Raw genomic sequence first — 15,114 nt, forward strand, 5'->3', positions numbered from 1 at the left:
GACTAAGCTAAGTTTATTTGATGACAAATAGCTTAAGCTAAGTAAATTTGGTAACTAATCTAATTTAGTGACCAAGCAATGCAACTTAGTGACAAATGGCAAATGTTAAAGTTCACTTGGTGTCTAATCTTGATGACTTATTAACAAGTATCAAAAGCTTAAGAAACTTAATGACACTTGTCAAAATTGCTTTATGACTAAGTTTTGTGAATCTCTCCTATAAATAAACATCTTATCTCTTCACTAAAGATACACTCCTCATAAATTCATACATAAGCTTCCACGTACAAAAATTCCAGCAATACTTCTAGTATTTCAAAGTAAGTTTCAAAAATATGGTGTGGTAGCTAGTTCATAGATTTTGTTTTGGGTGATGCAAAACAATCTCACGCAGTTTTATCCTGAGATTCAAAATCGTATAGAAGCCGTATCACGGATGGACGATTTATTGAGTTAAGGAAAATGTCATATCACGACTCCACGCATTCGTTTTTTTCATATGGTTTTCAAACGTTTTTACCGTTTTATATTATCACACTTTGTTTCGTAATTTTTAATCTGGATTTTCGCGTCCTGACACTTTTTCATCACAAGCTAAGCCGTCTATCCCCATGCCGAAACAAATCCCATTAAATATAACAGACCGACCAACACAAGTTTTTGTGTTGCAAGTTACAAGTACAACACAACCAAACTTCCACAGCTTGCATTTTTTCACACGCGCACCCATGAGCACGTGGATACATTTTTCTCGATGATTGTCTCTCGATTTTAACTTTGTCCTTTGATCAGATCGATTCCAAGGACGAATCAAACCCCCTTGTCGGTGAAGAAGCCATGAGACGAAACAAACGTCCTGACCTCAGCTTACCACTCCCTAACCGCAACGTGGCTCTTGCTGTCCCTCTCCCCCTCCCTCCTCCTCCATCCTCCTCCTCTGCTCTGGCCTCCTCTTCCGCGATCTCCACCAACATCTCCGCCGCCAAGAGCTTATCCGAGCTAGAGCGCGTGAACCGAATCGGGAGCGGCGCCGGAGGAACGGTCTACAAAGTGATCCACCGTCCCACCTCGCGCCCCTTCGCTCTCAAGGTGATCTACGGTAACCACGACGACAACGTGAGGCGCCAGATCTGCAGAGAGATCGAGATCCTTCGGAGTGTTGACCACCCCAACGTCGTGAAATGCCACGACATGTTCGATCACAACGGCGAGGTCCAGGTCTTGCTCGAGTTCATGAACAAAGGGTCCCTCGAAGGAAGACACGTATCGCGAGAAGACGAGCTCGCTGATCTCACGCGCCAGATTCTCAGCGGCTTGGCGTATATCCACCGCCGCCACATCGTCCACCGCGACATCAAACCGTCGAATCTTCTCATAAACTCGGCCAATAACGTCAAGATTGCTGATTTTGGAGTGAGTCGGATCTTGGCGCAGACCATGGATCCTTGCAACTCCTCTGTCGGAACCATCGCTTACATGAGTCCCGAGAGGATCAACACCGATCTTAATCACGGTCGTTACGACGGTTACGCGGGGGATATATGGAGTCTTGGTGTTAGCGTGTTGGAGTTTTACTTGGGGAGGTTCCCTTTCGCTGTGAGTAGACAGGGTGACTGGGCGAGTTTAATGTGTGCTATATGTATGACTCAGCCGCCGGAAGCTCCGGCGACGGCGTCTGAGGAGTTTCGTCACTTCATCTCTTGTTGCTTGCAGAGTGATCCTCCTAAGAGATGGTCTGCGCAGCAGCTTTTGCAGCATCCTTTTATAGTTAAATCAAGTGGTGGTCCGAATCTTCGTCAAATGTTGCCGCCGCCGCCACCTCCGGCGTCTTAGTTTTTCTTTTTTGCCTTCCTCTCCAGTGGTTGTGATTGGTCAGGGAAGAAACTCGGTTTTAGTCTTGTGAAGCTGCTTGAACTTGTTTTGTGTTTGGGTGATGATAAAATATTTATATGGTTATGATTTGTGAATGAAGATGAGTTTGGCTTTGTAGTAGATTTGTTATTATGATTTATTATTATCTTCCAGTTTCATTAATAAAAAAAGCTCATCCTAAAGGCTCAAACTGTCTGAGGTTTTTCTGCCTTGTTTGTTTCTTTGTCGTGTATGGTCTTAGATTGTTTAATAGATGCGGAAAAGTTGAAAAGTTTGTCTTGTGACCTTTGAGGAAATCATGGGACTCTCTTCTAATTGGTAGAATTCATATGCAAGGTTTTGTTTGTTTCTGACTTTGATCATGCATGAAAAACCTCAGGCTTTCACCTGGTTTCTTGTAATCTTGTCTTAATGCTTTAGTGTGATTAGGAATCTATTCTTATTCAAGTGTTCAGTTCAGGTTCTAGCGTCTCAGCATCTACTAAGACAGTCTACTTCATGTTTATTATGTTGGTCATTATGAACAAAAGGTTTTAACATATAAGTATGTCGCTCTCACATTTCCTTCTTCAAGTTGTATATGACTGCTGCTATATTTCAGTTTCAGTAACTAGTTGTTGTATTTTCCTTTATATTTGAAACTCATGTTATTTCAAGATCCTGCTATGGGATACTGTTGGGGCTTTATTTGATCTCGACTTCTACCTACATTAAACTTCTTTTTTGTGCCACTTCCCACTCATTGTCGCTTTAGTGTCGGTTTAGTTGCCATTCCTCTTAGGAGGATTGTCAAATGATAATAGGAAATGTATCATGTGGCTGGGGTAGCTTAGCTCTAGGTTCCAAACACAAACAAGAAACCGAAGCCAGCGTTTAATATATCAGAGTTTGGAAATTACAAAGATGAGGATTTGGAAACCACCAAACTCTCCATAAACTTTTCTCAATCTTCCTGAAACTTTTATACAGATAGAAAGCATGGCCTCACTAAAACACAGTCACATGAGAGTAACTAATACTTTATAATACTTTATAATATATAGAAATGCGCTTGACTTTACAGGATTGATGTCTTGAAATAAAATCGGATACCAAATAATTGCTTCTTAGTGACCTTAGCGTTGGAGCTTACACATTCATCCACAACTCTCTTAAATCTATTTAGGGTACTCAGATTCCAGTTTAGCTCGGAGTTCCTTCCTCAGAATCTTTCCGGACACTGCTTTCGGAATTGCTTCTATGAAAAACACCATCTTGATTCTCTTGTAATGAACCACCTACATGTAAGACACCATTCATTTAAGACATGTAAAAGTATCCATCTTTGTGTGTTTTGCGTTTGGAGAGTGGAAGTAAAATCTTTACCTGTTTGTTGACATAACTCTTGACATCATCTTCGGTTAACTGAGACCCTTCTGATCTAACCACATATGCTACTGGAACCTCATCAGCAACTTCATCCTTCATCCTGAAAATTCCAACTTCTTTAGAAGCTACATATAGTGGTTCTTCAAACTGGAAGGTTTTAGAATAGTGTTTTAAAAACTCACGCGACAACTGCAGCATCCTCGATGTAAGGATGAGAAATAAGCAATGCTTCAAGCTCAGCTGGAGCCACTTGATAACCTTTAAATTTGATAAGTTCCTTTAACCTATCAACAATGAAGACCTCATCGTCATCATCCACAAACCCAATATCTCCTGTGTGTAACCACCCGTCTTTGTCTATGGTTATCGCAGTCGCCTCCGGATCATTCAAATAACCTAACAATAACACACTCTTTTTCACCAACAAAGTATTTTTCCTATGTAAGTAAAATCATTGATTCGTTTACCTTTCATGAGTTGATCACCTCGGATGCATATTTCGCCAGGTTTGTTGCGTGGTAAAGAGACTCCGGTTATGGTGTCGACCACTTTCATATCCGCGTTTCTGATCACAGTCCCGCACGCACCAGACTTGGTCTTGAATGGGTTCTTTGCAAACGCTAATGACTTAGCCACCGTTCCTGACTCAGTCATTCCATAACCCTGAAAACGTGTTTCCTTTTTCAGTTTAGTCATTACAAAAATGTGAAAACGACAACAGTTGACAATTGTCTACCATATTAACATCCATACTGACGAAGACAGGAGCTAAGGAACCACAGCAAAAGTCATCAAATAAGTTCTGTCTGAAAAATTTAAGTAAACGGAAATTAATGTATGACAGTCTCATCAACATGTGTTTGTCGTCCTAGTTGAATTAAATTTGATGGGTACTGTTAACGTTTTCTGTATGATCCCACTACCTATCAACAAGTCAATACTGGAGTTTATTTTTCTCAAATGGAATTAAAAACAACTATAAGCTCGATCTGGATGGGTGATTCTTATAAAGAGATGAGTAATGAATGTGTCCCCAATAATGAACTAAACGGTTCAAATAATTTATTTTCTCACAAATCATCCAAACTACATTATCCAAAGGCAATGTGAGAAACGAAACAGAGAAAATGCAGAACAAAGGGGGCAGTGGGATTAGAGTGTTCTTTATTTGTCAGTGTGACACTAGACTCCATTTAAAAGCTAATAATCATTGTACTCTATTTGTTTTATATAATGTTTTTAATTTTATTTATTACTGTACCTTTTAATATGGTGCAAAATTTGAATAACAAGGAACTTGTTGGATACTTTAATGTTGGTTTTGTTATTCTATTATCCTATCTTAGGAACTATTTAGTGATATTCAACCAACCGGACGAAACCATATTGGCTTAGGTACTAATTTATTGTCTTCATTTTAGTTGTTTAAATTTTTTTATAATCGAAGGTGCTATGCTTTAAATCGAGACCAATCTCACAATAAAAGGATTCAACCTTATTTTCTCAAGTCTAAAATGAGTTCTATAGTCGTTTACTAGACATGAACCAAGAAACCGCAGGATGATAGATATATCATATATCTAGTCTAATAACATGAGCTACGTAAATTTAAACTGCTTTTAGTCTATAATATAGTCGGATAAAATTCTCAAGAAAATAAAATATTACATATATATATATATAGCCGGATATTTTGGACCAAGCAGAAACTAGCCTATAGAAAAGTACTTTAATTAATGGTTGAACAATTTATTAGACTAGAATGAATCATCCTTCTCAGTCAGCTAAACTGGTTTAAACTCTCGAAGTCTACCCGAAATGGCAAAGTCTGACCAAATATGAACCATCCTTCTATCTGGTCGTCTAAATGTACATTTTGCTAACTTTTTTTTTTTGCTATTAATAGAACAAAATACATTTGTCAGAATTTGGAATTGTCGTTTTGATGTGAAATTTTAGAACAATATGTTTTTATTTGGTTCCCCTTTATAATTCGCTTACCACCACGAGGTACTTAACTTTCATCTAACTGGTTGACTTGTATAGTCAAAGATGACGAGAACGATGGGTAGCCAATTTCCACATATTAAAACAAATAGTATATTATACTCTAGTCTCTAACATCGCCATTACCCGTATATATTCGAAATCTGATGATGCCGATCTACACTGACATAAATAGTTTTAAAGCTTAGGTTTGATGCAACTACCACTAATTAATCCATTTCTTAAATATTTAGACCACGAACTTGTTAGTGTATTTGACAAGTCCTTGATAATATCTTTACTCAACAGGAGATATACCTTAATTTTGATCTCATTGAAAACTTGTATAGTCAAAGATAGTGACAACGATAGCTAATCAAACGACTACATATAATCAAATACTATTGGCACCTCTAACATCGCAATTTACCAATAAATATTCGAAATTTGGTGACGCTGAAGATCTAGACACTAACATAAATAGTTTTAAAGCTTAGGTTTGGTGAACCACCACTATCAGTCCATTTCTTAAATATTTAGACCACGAACTTAGTGTGTCTATTTCTACATTAAAATATTCCATTTGATTGATTAATCACGTTAGGCAATTGCACATAGCGACAAATCTTCACCTACCACACGCATTTATAGTACTAAACATTACAAATGTACGTTAATCTTTAAGTACCACATAATCTAATCGAAATAGCTATACTAATCCATTTTCTACTCAATAATAATCCACGAGTTATTAACTAATTGCAAATTCTCAATAATCATGTTTCTCAGACTCTGTCCAATTGAATTAAATTTACGAAGAAATAAGCAAAATAGTTGTGAAAATGAAAGGACACTAACTAAAACTGACCTGTCCAAATATGGCATTGGGAAACTTGAGACGCACGGCGTCTTCAAGCTCCTTCTTGAGCGTAGCTGCGCCTGAAAGCATCATCCTCACTGAGCTCAGGTCATACCTCTCCGTCTCCTGAGACTTAACAAACGCTAGAACCACCGGAGGAGCCACCGGAACCACGGTGACCTTATACCTCTGAATAAGCTCCATCACCAGATTCAACTCGAACCTCGGAACGATCAAGATCGCCGCACCCGTCCTCATAGCCGAGAGCATCAACGCGTCGAGCGCGTAAATGTGAAACATAGGGAGGAAACATAGAATGACGTCATCTCCGGTGAAGTTGACGTTAGGGTTTTCTCCGTCTACTTTCTGAGCGATGCTCGTAACTAATCCCTTGTGAGTGATCATCACTCCCTTCGGAAGCCCCGTGGTTCCGGAGGAGTACGGCATCGCTACAGTGTCTTCCGGTGAGATCTCCGGTTTCGGAAGCTCTGTTTCGTCCGCTTGAGCCAGTTCCTTGAAACTCACACAACCGTCAGCTACTGGAACTGCGTCGTTTTCATCTTCCACGCAAACGATCAAAACGCCGTCGTTCTTCAGGTTTGTAAGTTTATCAACGTAACATGGCTTAGTGATGATCATTTTCGTGGCGGAAGCTTTTGCTTGTTTCTCTATCTCTGACTTTGTATAGAACGGATTCGCAGTGGTGGATACGGCTCCGAGGTAAGCGACGGCGAGGAAGGAGAGAGCAAACTCCGGCGAGTTTGGGAGAAGGAGCATGACGGTGTCACGTTGGCGGATCCCTAGCCGATGGATCCCGGCGGCGATACGCCGTAAACTGATTTGTACATCACCGTAGGTAAAGATACGTCCGGTGGCACCGTTGATGAGACATGTGGCTGTGGAGTCTCCGTCGCCGTCGCCGGAGAACTTCTGGAAGACGTAATCGGTGAGAGGAAGATGATTAGGGATGGAGATGTCGGGAAGTTTGGACCGGAAAATGAATTCACGAGAAGGCTCTGGATCTGTCTTAAGAGGAAGTTCTTGATCTGTCTTCTTTGTGACAAAAAGCGTTTGTTGTTGTTGTTGGAGCACCATTTGTGTGCAGAATCTAATTCTTCTACTTAGAAAAAATAAAACTTATTTTCAAAAATGTAACGTTTATTTTTCTTTTTCGTTTTTCCTCTTTTGATTGAGTTTTTATAATGGTACGTTGGGTTTTATAAAGAAACTGGACGAACCCGATTTTTTTTTAATTATTATATCCACTATGATTTATTTCCATTAGATGCGATTTTCTTTATGATTTGTCTATAAACTATTGGTCGAGTGCAGTGTAGTTGGTGGGTGGGCCATTTTACTGTTGATTTTCAACACTGTTTTTATTATTCAAATAAAGTTTCTTTTATCTTGTAGGTGTCAAAAAATCTTATTAAAAACTATTGTACATGTAATTTTTATTATTAAGGTGAATTATAATTTTGTATTTTAAGTGTATATATAAAAGCAATTAAATTTCGCTTAATTAGGTAAATTTAAATTTTATACTATGTTTTTTTTTTGTTTAAACGTATAAGTTGTTTTTTTTAACAAAAACTGTGTAAGATGTAACTAATTTTTGTACGCGATTAAATCCATGTAGATATATAGAGTTTGATTGTGACTCCTGCTTTGCTTGAGAGGGATAATATTTTCATTTTTGGTCAATAATAACTACTATAATATTATCTGCCTTTTAATACAATATTATTATATTCCTGGTATGGAAACCTTAAGATTACTCCAACAGAAAAAAAATCACAAGATCGGTCAAAAAAATTAAGACAGTGAAATGTATAATGTATTTATTTTAAACCATGAAATGTAGCCTAATATCTTGTGTTAATTAATATTATTTGATATTGCTGTAACAGACGTTAGAACGAACAGATGCGAAAACAGATGAATAAAAGCAATGAAACTAAGACATAGATATTTAACGTGGTTCACCCATAGGGATACGTCTACAGGCAAAAAGAGATCTTATTATTGGAGGCGATATTGAGCTTACAAAATGCAAATTTATGGTTAATTCAAATACAAGATATATATAGTAGCATATCGCATCTAAAACCCTAGACTATACGGACGACGCATGGACCTAAGCCCACGATCAGATGTATCATCCATAATAACTTGATGCAACGCATTTGATGCAACCGAGTTGATATGATGTACGTAATGTAACATCCAGTTTTATTACTACCCGGATTTCAACCCTCCATATTGCACATTTTATGTTGTTGGACAAAAAAGTGTACACATGTTATCATGTATAGTAAAAAAAAATTGTCCATGAAGTTTCAGACCTTGTGTAAAAAATTTCTTTCAATCTAATAATTACGGTTTATCACCTGATATGAAAACTTGCACTTAACCTTTAACCATCTTCTAAATATCGTTTAAAAAAATATTACATCATTAACTATAGCGAGTGTAAAAATATCAAAGCGTGGCAAGCGATTAACAAAATCAAGACCAAACAAAATGAAGTGCTTGAAGCCAAAAACAAGTTGTAACCAAGTGGTTAAGTTTGGTTGGTGACCCATTATATCATTTGTCATGGTCCTCATGGATGTATTGATTTGACTATTATATTGTCTCGTGTTAATTTATTCCGAGTAATCTGTTTTCCTCTATTAAAAACACAATCTTAATTCGTTTCTAGCGAACCACCTATACGTAGACCATTGCATGGATGAACTGGACATTAGTGAATGAAAAACCTTTAACAAACGAATTCGAAGTTCTCTTTACTTGAAGCTTGCTTTTCTTTTTAGATGACTCTTATAATTCAAGTATGCATTAAAACTTGAATATCACATTCCAATATCTGCCACATTCGTAAACGGTAAACCATGTGCATCTTCTTCACTGTACGATACAATAATGTAACAAAAAAAGAACTTTTTATAAAACAATTTGTAAAAAGGGGATAATTCTTGAAACTCGGGGTAATAGATTCCTATAAGAAATTACTCATTAACCCATAATTACGAAGGGTAGAGACAATTCCTTACACCTGGTTAACGCAAATCGAAGTTGCAATAAATATAAACTTTTCTCTCCATTAAAGAGAGGAGTTAATAACGCAAATCGAAGTTGCAATAAATATAAACTTTTCTCTCCATTAAAGAGAGGAGTTAATAGACACATTATGTATTTTTATTACATTGCAAAGCACAAATGGTGACCAGGGAACGACGAGGAATAATGCATTCTCTAACGTTCCTAAAAAATATTACCATTCACAAGGAATAATAATTTCCTCTCATTCCCTTTCATTCCCTTTTTTGTAGAGAATTAAAGAACAAAATTATTTCTTGTCAAATTTGATAAGGAATAACCATTCCTTTTCATTCCTGGTATTTTATTCCCGTACATTCTTTTTTTATTCGTTCCTCTTGTTTTTCGGATGGTCACCAGTCGGACCCAAAGTATTACTGACGTAGTTTTCAATGGTTGAAGACTTGTTTGTCCTCCCAAAAGCAAAACCAAGGATGAGTATTAAGGTAATTAGGCATTTTCTTTTTAGTTGGGTTGGTTAAGAAATTTGAAACCTCTGAACTAAATGATTATTTTATTCAATTGATTAGATTTTTTTTTTCTCTGTTTTTCTTTCCTTTCACAACCACCATCTGTAACACAACCTTTCCTTTCTTCCGATAATGTCATTCAATTTTTTTGGATTTTTTCCGCCACCGCCTCCGCAGTAAGAATAACCATAACCAAACGATAATTCATCCTCTCACACCGTTTATCCTTATACATTTATTTTGACGAAAGTGACATGACCGACAAAGCAAACCCAAGCAACTTCTTTTGTGAAATATGAAAACATGGAAGAGTGCCCATGATCAGAACATAGTGTCCATGGTCAGAAAAAAAAGTTCCTTTTGATTATATATATCACCAAAGCCTCGTACTTTAGATAACTTTCCAACATATGTGAACCTACAAAAAAATAAGACAACCACAAACTCACTAAACCACATCCATACACACAAAAAAGCTTCAAGCTTTATACAGAACAAAGGTGATCACTATAAAATTGAGAAAAGCTTCAGGATTTATGTGCTTAACAGATTAAGAGTGACTATTTCTTGATCAATTTTGCAATTCAATGAATCAACTTGCAGGGAGTCTTCTCACCAGGGTGACTATTTTAGAATGTTAATTTTTAGTTTTTAAGAAGAATGAGATATATGTACATAAACAATGGTGTACATATGGATATTGTCTAAGGTTGTACATGGAGACTGAAAAACGAGAGAAAAAAGCATAAAACAGGAAGAATCACATGGAAGCTTAGACAATATCAAATCACATTCCCTAATGGCATGCACAATACATACGAGCTTTTGCAGCATCAAAAAACAAACGAGTCATTCCAAAAAACAAATTATATTATCAGTAAAAAAGTGTGTTTTTGTGGTATATTTATTTCAAGGAATGTGCATATTATGCTCTTATACTCTTTCGAACATTGTAGCTATGTTGCAAATTGGCTGAAGATCTCATGTACATATATGTAAAATATATATACTTTGGGTAAATGAAAGTTTTTGGTGTAGATGAATATCTAGATTGATCGTGGTTTAAAATTTTAGAACACATGAATATATAAAAGTTTTCAAAGTGTACACATATTGTGTTATGTGGTGTACACATATTGTACTATCCACATGTACAATTAGATGACTATATCCACGTGTACAACATGTAATCGATGTCCACTTGTACACTGCAAATCACAGTGAAGTTTGCATCCGTGGCTTCAAACGTATCAACCCAAACTCATCCACTTGTACACTGCAAACCATAGATAGACAGTGTTTCGAATTTGGTCTATGCAGACAAATGAATAAGACCTTCAATCATCAAGCAGTTACCAAGTGAGAAAATCTTAACAATTCTAGAAAAACAAAACCAAATACGAACCTTTAGCAACTCATCAGCTAAATAACAACAGATGTAATCACATAACTACCTTTAGCAAAAGTAAATATGAACCTTTATTACTCTATGGTGGAGAACACAACGAGATAATATTCAAGTGAATCTCAACACTGTATCCTAACACAGAAAATGAGCCTGCAGTTATTATAGCAATAATAATTTATTGGTCTCATCACCATGAGAGTCGTGAACAAATTTCTCTTACATGTTTCCTCACCAACTGCTCTATCAATGTCTTTTCTGAGCTTTGCTGTTTCAACTCGCACATGGGATGAATTGGGAGTGAACCGACCAAAGACGGTGAAGCTATCCAACGGTGATTGTGGTATTTGCCGCATGGACGAGATTACTCTCTTTGCATCCGTTAGAAACACATAGGCAATGGTTCATCGGAGACGACGAGATTCCCCAGTTAGCAGCGACATCGCTTCCGATTATGGATTTATGGGAGATCGAAATTCTTCTATGCAATTAAGTTATCGCATCCACCAATTAAATTTTTTTCAATCTGATATTTAGAATGTGAGATATGAGAGAGGAGAGAGGTAGAAGAAGGATTTTTGGTCCAAGAGGATGAAAGGTTTTCACGGCGGAAGAAGATCTAATGAATATTTGAATTAAAAAAAAAGTTATTTTTAAGAGGTAAAATATGTTGAATCTGAACCATTGGATCTAAAATCAACTAGAAACAAACCAAGTTAATGAATGCAAGTGGACTTGGTTAGAATAAGTGTCCCAAGAGAACAAAGTGACTCACAATGTAATAATAAACTTGAAAAGTGACCTGTGCACTGTAAATGTTTCTAAAGAGAGTATGTGTTGCTTTAGCTTCAGTAGAAAATATGCAATCCAAATTACTAGTTGTGAGTGGCTTTATATGTTTTTAATCAAATTACTAGTTGTGGTTAGGTCTGGGACTTATTATCCGAGATCCGGATTCGATCCGAGATCCGCTCCGAAAATAGGATATCCGGGGTGTCCGGATCCGAATCCGGATAGTAAAATCTTGGATCCGTGCAAACCGAATCCGGATCCGGATATCTTAATTTTTAGGTCCGGATATCCGGATCCGTATCCGTATTTTTAAAATACATTAAATTTTTAAATTTTATTAATATTTATATTTGATATATTAATATTTATACATGAATTAATCTTATAATATTATATTTTAGTTTTTACAATATTATAAACATATATAAATATATTTCTAAATATTTAATTTATGTATTATATTAAAAAAAATTAGTATTTTTTGGATCCGGATATTAAGACGGATATCCGGAAACCACGAATTCGGATCCGTATATTAAATCCACGGATCCGGATCCGGATCCGGATACCCTAAATTTCCTGGATATTCGGATCCGTCCCAGGGCTAGTTGTGGTTATCAATTAGTATCCCGTTTCTGGTGACCCCTAATATGACAATGATAAATAGTTGCAAAGCTAATTCTTATGAACCACCAATAGTCTGATTTAGACCACAAAGTTGTTGTATCTCTCTATCATATAATTATATTATTTTGGGTGTTATATTATATTTGTGACATACTCCGTGGATCGTTTAGAGCAAGTCCATCCATTAGAACCTTTAATGGGTTCTTATGATTAAATTAGTAGTTAATAAGGTGATTTGAAAAATTAAAAATCTTTGTTAGTGCAAATAAATTTTTTCCCCTCTAATGAGAAAACTTCGTAGGGGTTCTTAAATATATATATATATATATATATATATATTTTTTTTTTTAAAAAAAGTATAATGATTTAAAATAAAAGAGTGAAATCTCCTTGTGAAATCCACTTGTGATAATCACAACAAACATGTCTGAGAAAGTATCCAATCAAAGAGTGAAATCTCCCGAGATCATTACCTATCTTTGGATCATCAAATAGCTTCCTCAGTGCAGCGATATGTCCATCAGCCAAATCCATCACATGGATGTAGTCCCTCACCTGTTTTTCAAATCATATTCTTATAAAACCAAAACCTCCATGCATGGGATCTTCTCAGGTTGTCCATACACAGTTGCAGACGATGAAAACACCATCTGTATGTATATTACAACAACACTCCAATGTAAAAAGATGAAATCTTTAACATTTTATTAAGGCTGTAGGATTTTAACTGACCATTTTGCAGTTGTGCTTTGCCATGGTCTCGTAAAGATTGATAGTTCCAACTAAGTTATTGTAGAAGTAGCGGCGAGGGTTGCCAACGCTTTCACCCACAGCTTTAAGACCCGCGAAATGGATCACAGCATCAAACCTGTTTACCCTCACAATAAGATCCAGGAAAGTTATTAACTTTACAACTCTCTTGAGAATAAGAAGAATCTAACAAGAACAATACCTCTGTTTGGAGAAGAGTTTCTCAATATCTCCTTTGTTTCTTAGATCACCCTGTAATCAATCAACACCCTTTTAAGTAAACAAGTCTACACAAGTAACCCTGAAACATTGTTTCTTTTTTTTTAGTCATAAAAAAATGTTTAAACAACAACATTTTTCAATTTCCCACTAACGAAGATATGAAATAATGAGAAAGTAGCAGTAAATCATACATAGTAGTCCAGTCTGAAAAATGTTATTAATAAAACCAGAAACTAACGTTATATGAATATCCCACCCACATATTGAACATGGTGTTCATCAACATGTGGTACGTCCTTTGTTAATGAATTAAATTTGTTAGTAATTGTTAGCCTTTTCTTATATGATCATCACACAATCTATTCATAATGCAATACATTTCTTTTGTCAAATCCATAATTCAAATACGTCCAAAATCAATTCAAGAGCTATAACATTTATTTGGATGGGTGCTTCATATTTATTTATTTTTTGTTCATGAATTGATAGGTGCTTTTTATAATTTTATAAAGAGCCGAGATATGAATGTGCACACAGTAATGGGCTAAACGTGCAAAATAAAAATAAAAATAAAAATTATGACTAACTTATATATAAATATCTTCTTAATTAGTTGCAATGTGTTAATTCATATATTATGCAAACAAAATTGGGAAATTTGCCAAATATGACTCAAAACTTGACTTTGATTGCAAAAGTATACTCAAACTTGAATCAAATGTAAAAGTAACCCAAAAGTCTTGTGAAATTACAGCCAGCCTCTTGTAACCAAACAAAAAAACATAATTTATTTTTACGAATATAGCCCGGAAAGTCTTATTAGTCTTCTGAAATAATGTACATCGTCTCCATGAAAGTCTTCTAGTATAGCTGATCTTAAAAATAATTTATAATTACAAAAAAATATTTTGACAAGTGAAAAATTAAAATCATGTAATTATAAACAGTTTTAAGTAATATAAATTAAGATATAATAAAATTGAATAGTTTTCAACATAGATGAGTGAAAGTAATTAATCATGATATTCTTTGGCTTAAGGTTTGACAACATATGTTGTAGTATTATATGTATTCTTAGGGCTAGATTTTGGAAAGATTAAATGTTTTTTTTGAAAAATTAAAATTTTACCTATATGTTTTTATTTATGTGTATAGTAAACAATTTTTAAGTTTAATTTCATTTTATAAAGTATTTAATTAGTTAATTTAGTTTATGGGTTATGTTTAGGGTCTAGACGACTAACATTTAAGTCGTCTGGCGATTAGAAGTGACTAGCAGATAAGTCTTCTAACTCCCACTAAAAATATTTTAGTTTCCCGCTAAAAATATTTTAGTTTCCCGCTAAAAGTATTGAAGTCTTCTGGGCGACTTACAAGTAACTCGTCTAGGAATTCTTCTATTAGAAGACTTACTTGAAAATCTTCTGAATCGAAAATATTTAACCTTGTTGGAATTTTTGTCTCCATGTATAAATTAAAATTTGCATATTCTCTCTCCTCTTGTCAAATGGCCGCAGCAAAAATGTTATGTTCCTTATTCTAAAACTTTTCAATATCTCTCTAATCTTTTTGAACTTATAAACACCAAACTTTATATCAATTTATTGTTTTTCTCTCATGTCTTTCTCACTAGTTTATCTTGGTGAGGTTTTTCATCACAT

The 15,114-nt window shown here is 35.5% G+C and overlaps 2 protein-coding genes and 1 long non-coding RNA gene across 6 annotated transcripts; 1 reads left to right on the forward strand and 2 right to left on the reverse strand.

Moving 5' to 3' along the window:
* Positions 1-739: 739 nt before the first annotated feature.
* Positions 740-2,054, forward strand: LOC106389371 (mitogen-activated protein kinase kinase 5). Its single transcript, XM_013829595.3, is given in 2 exon segments — positions 740-755; positions 758-2,054. Coding segments are annotated over 2 exon segments (1,077 nt in total). The 5' UTR covers positions 740-754; the 3' UTR covers positions 1,834-2,054.
* A 675-nt stretch (positions 2,055-2,729) lies between these two features.
* On the reverse strand, positions 2,730-7,284 carry LOC106389369 (4-coumarate--CoA ligase 4). Of its 2 annotated transcripts, XM_013829594.2 has the most exons (5): positions 6,095-7,283; positions 3,708-3,903; positions 3,423-3,636; positions 3,238-3,340; positions 2,730-3,149 (listed from the first exon to the last, which is right to left on the reverse strand). In XM_013829594.2, the coding sequence occupies exons 1-5, from the start codon at positions 7,178-7,180 to the stop codon at positions 3,030-3,032; spliced, it is 1,719 nt and encodes a 572-aa protein (XP_013685048.1). In that variant the 5' UTR covers positions 7,181-7,283; the 3' UTR covers positions 2,730-3,029. The 2 variants fall into 2 exon arrangements, with proteins under 2 accessions (XP_013685048.1, XP_048609176.1); XM_048753219.1 differs by lacking the exons at positions 2,730-3,149; positions 3,238-3,340 and having other exon boundaries at positions 3,458-3,652; positions 6,095-7,284.
* Positions 7,285-10,715: 3,431 nt separating this feature from the next.
* LOC111204561 lies at positions 10,716-14,016 on the reverse strand. Of its 3 annotated transcripts, none has more exons than XR_002657048.2 (4): positions 13,434-14,016; positions 13,214-13,349; positions 12,955-13,131; positions 10,716-10,933 (listed from the first exon to the last, which is right to left on the reverse strand). It is a non-coding gene; the product is annotated as an uncharacterized LOC111204561 (long non-coding RNA). The 3 variants fall into 3 exon arrangements; XR_007321461.1 differs by having other exon boundaries at positions 12,955-13,086; positions 13,434-14,014; XR_007321460.1 differs by having other exon boundaries at positions 12,955-13,036; positions 13,434-14,006.
* Between the last annotated feature and the right edge of the window lie 1,098 nt (positions 14,017-15,114).

Source organism: Brassica napus, chromosome C3 (assembly GCF_020379485.1).
Source record: "Brassica napus cultivar Da-Ae chromosome C3, Da-Ae, whole genome shotgun sequence".
Taxonomy (NCBI): Eukaryota; Viridiplantae; Streptophyta; class Magnoliopsida; order Brassicales; family Brassicaceae; genus Brassica; species Brassica napus.

Bases quoted from the DNA above. Each gene is read 5' to 3' on its own strand.
- LOC106389369 (XM_013829594.2), bottom strand. From the start codon at position 7,180: ATGGTGCTCCAACAACAACAACAAACGCTTTTTGTCACAAAGAAGACA. The intron at 3,637-3,707 runs GTAAACGAATCA...TGTTATTGTTAG, and splicing joins AGGTGATCAACTCATGAAAG to GTTATTTGAATGATCCGGAG. The intron at 3,150-3,237 runs GTAAAGATTTTA...TCTTACATGTAG, and splicing joins AGAGTTATGTCAACAAACAG to GTGGTTCATTACAAGAGAAT.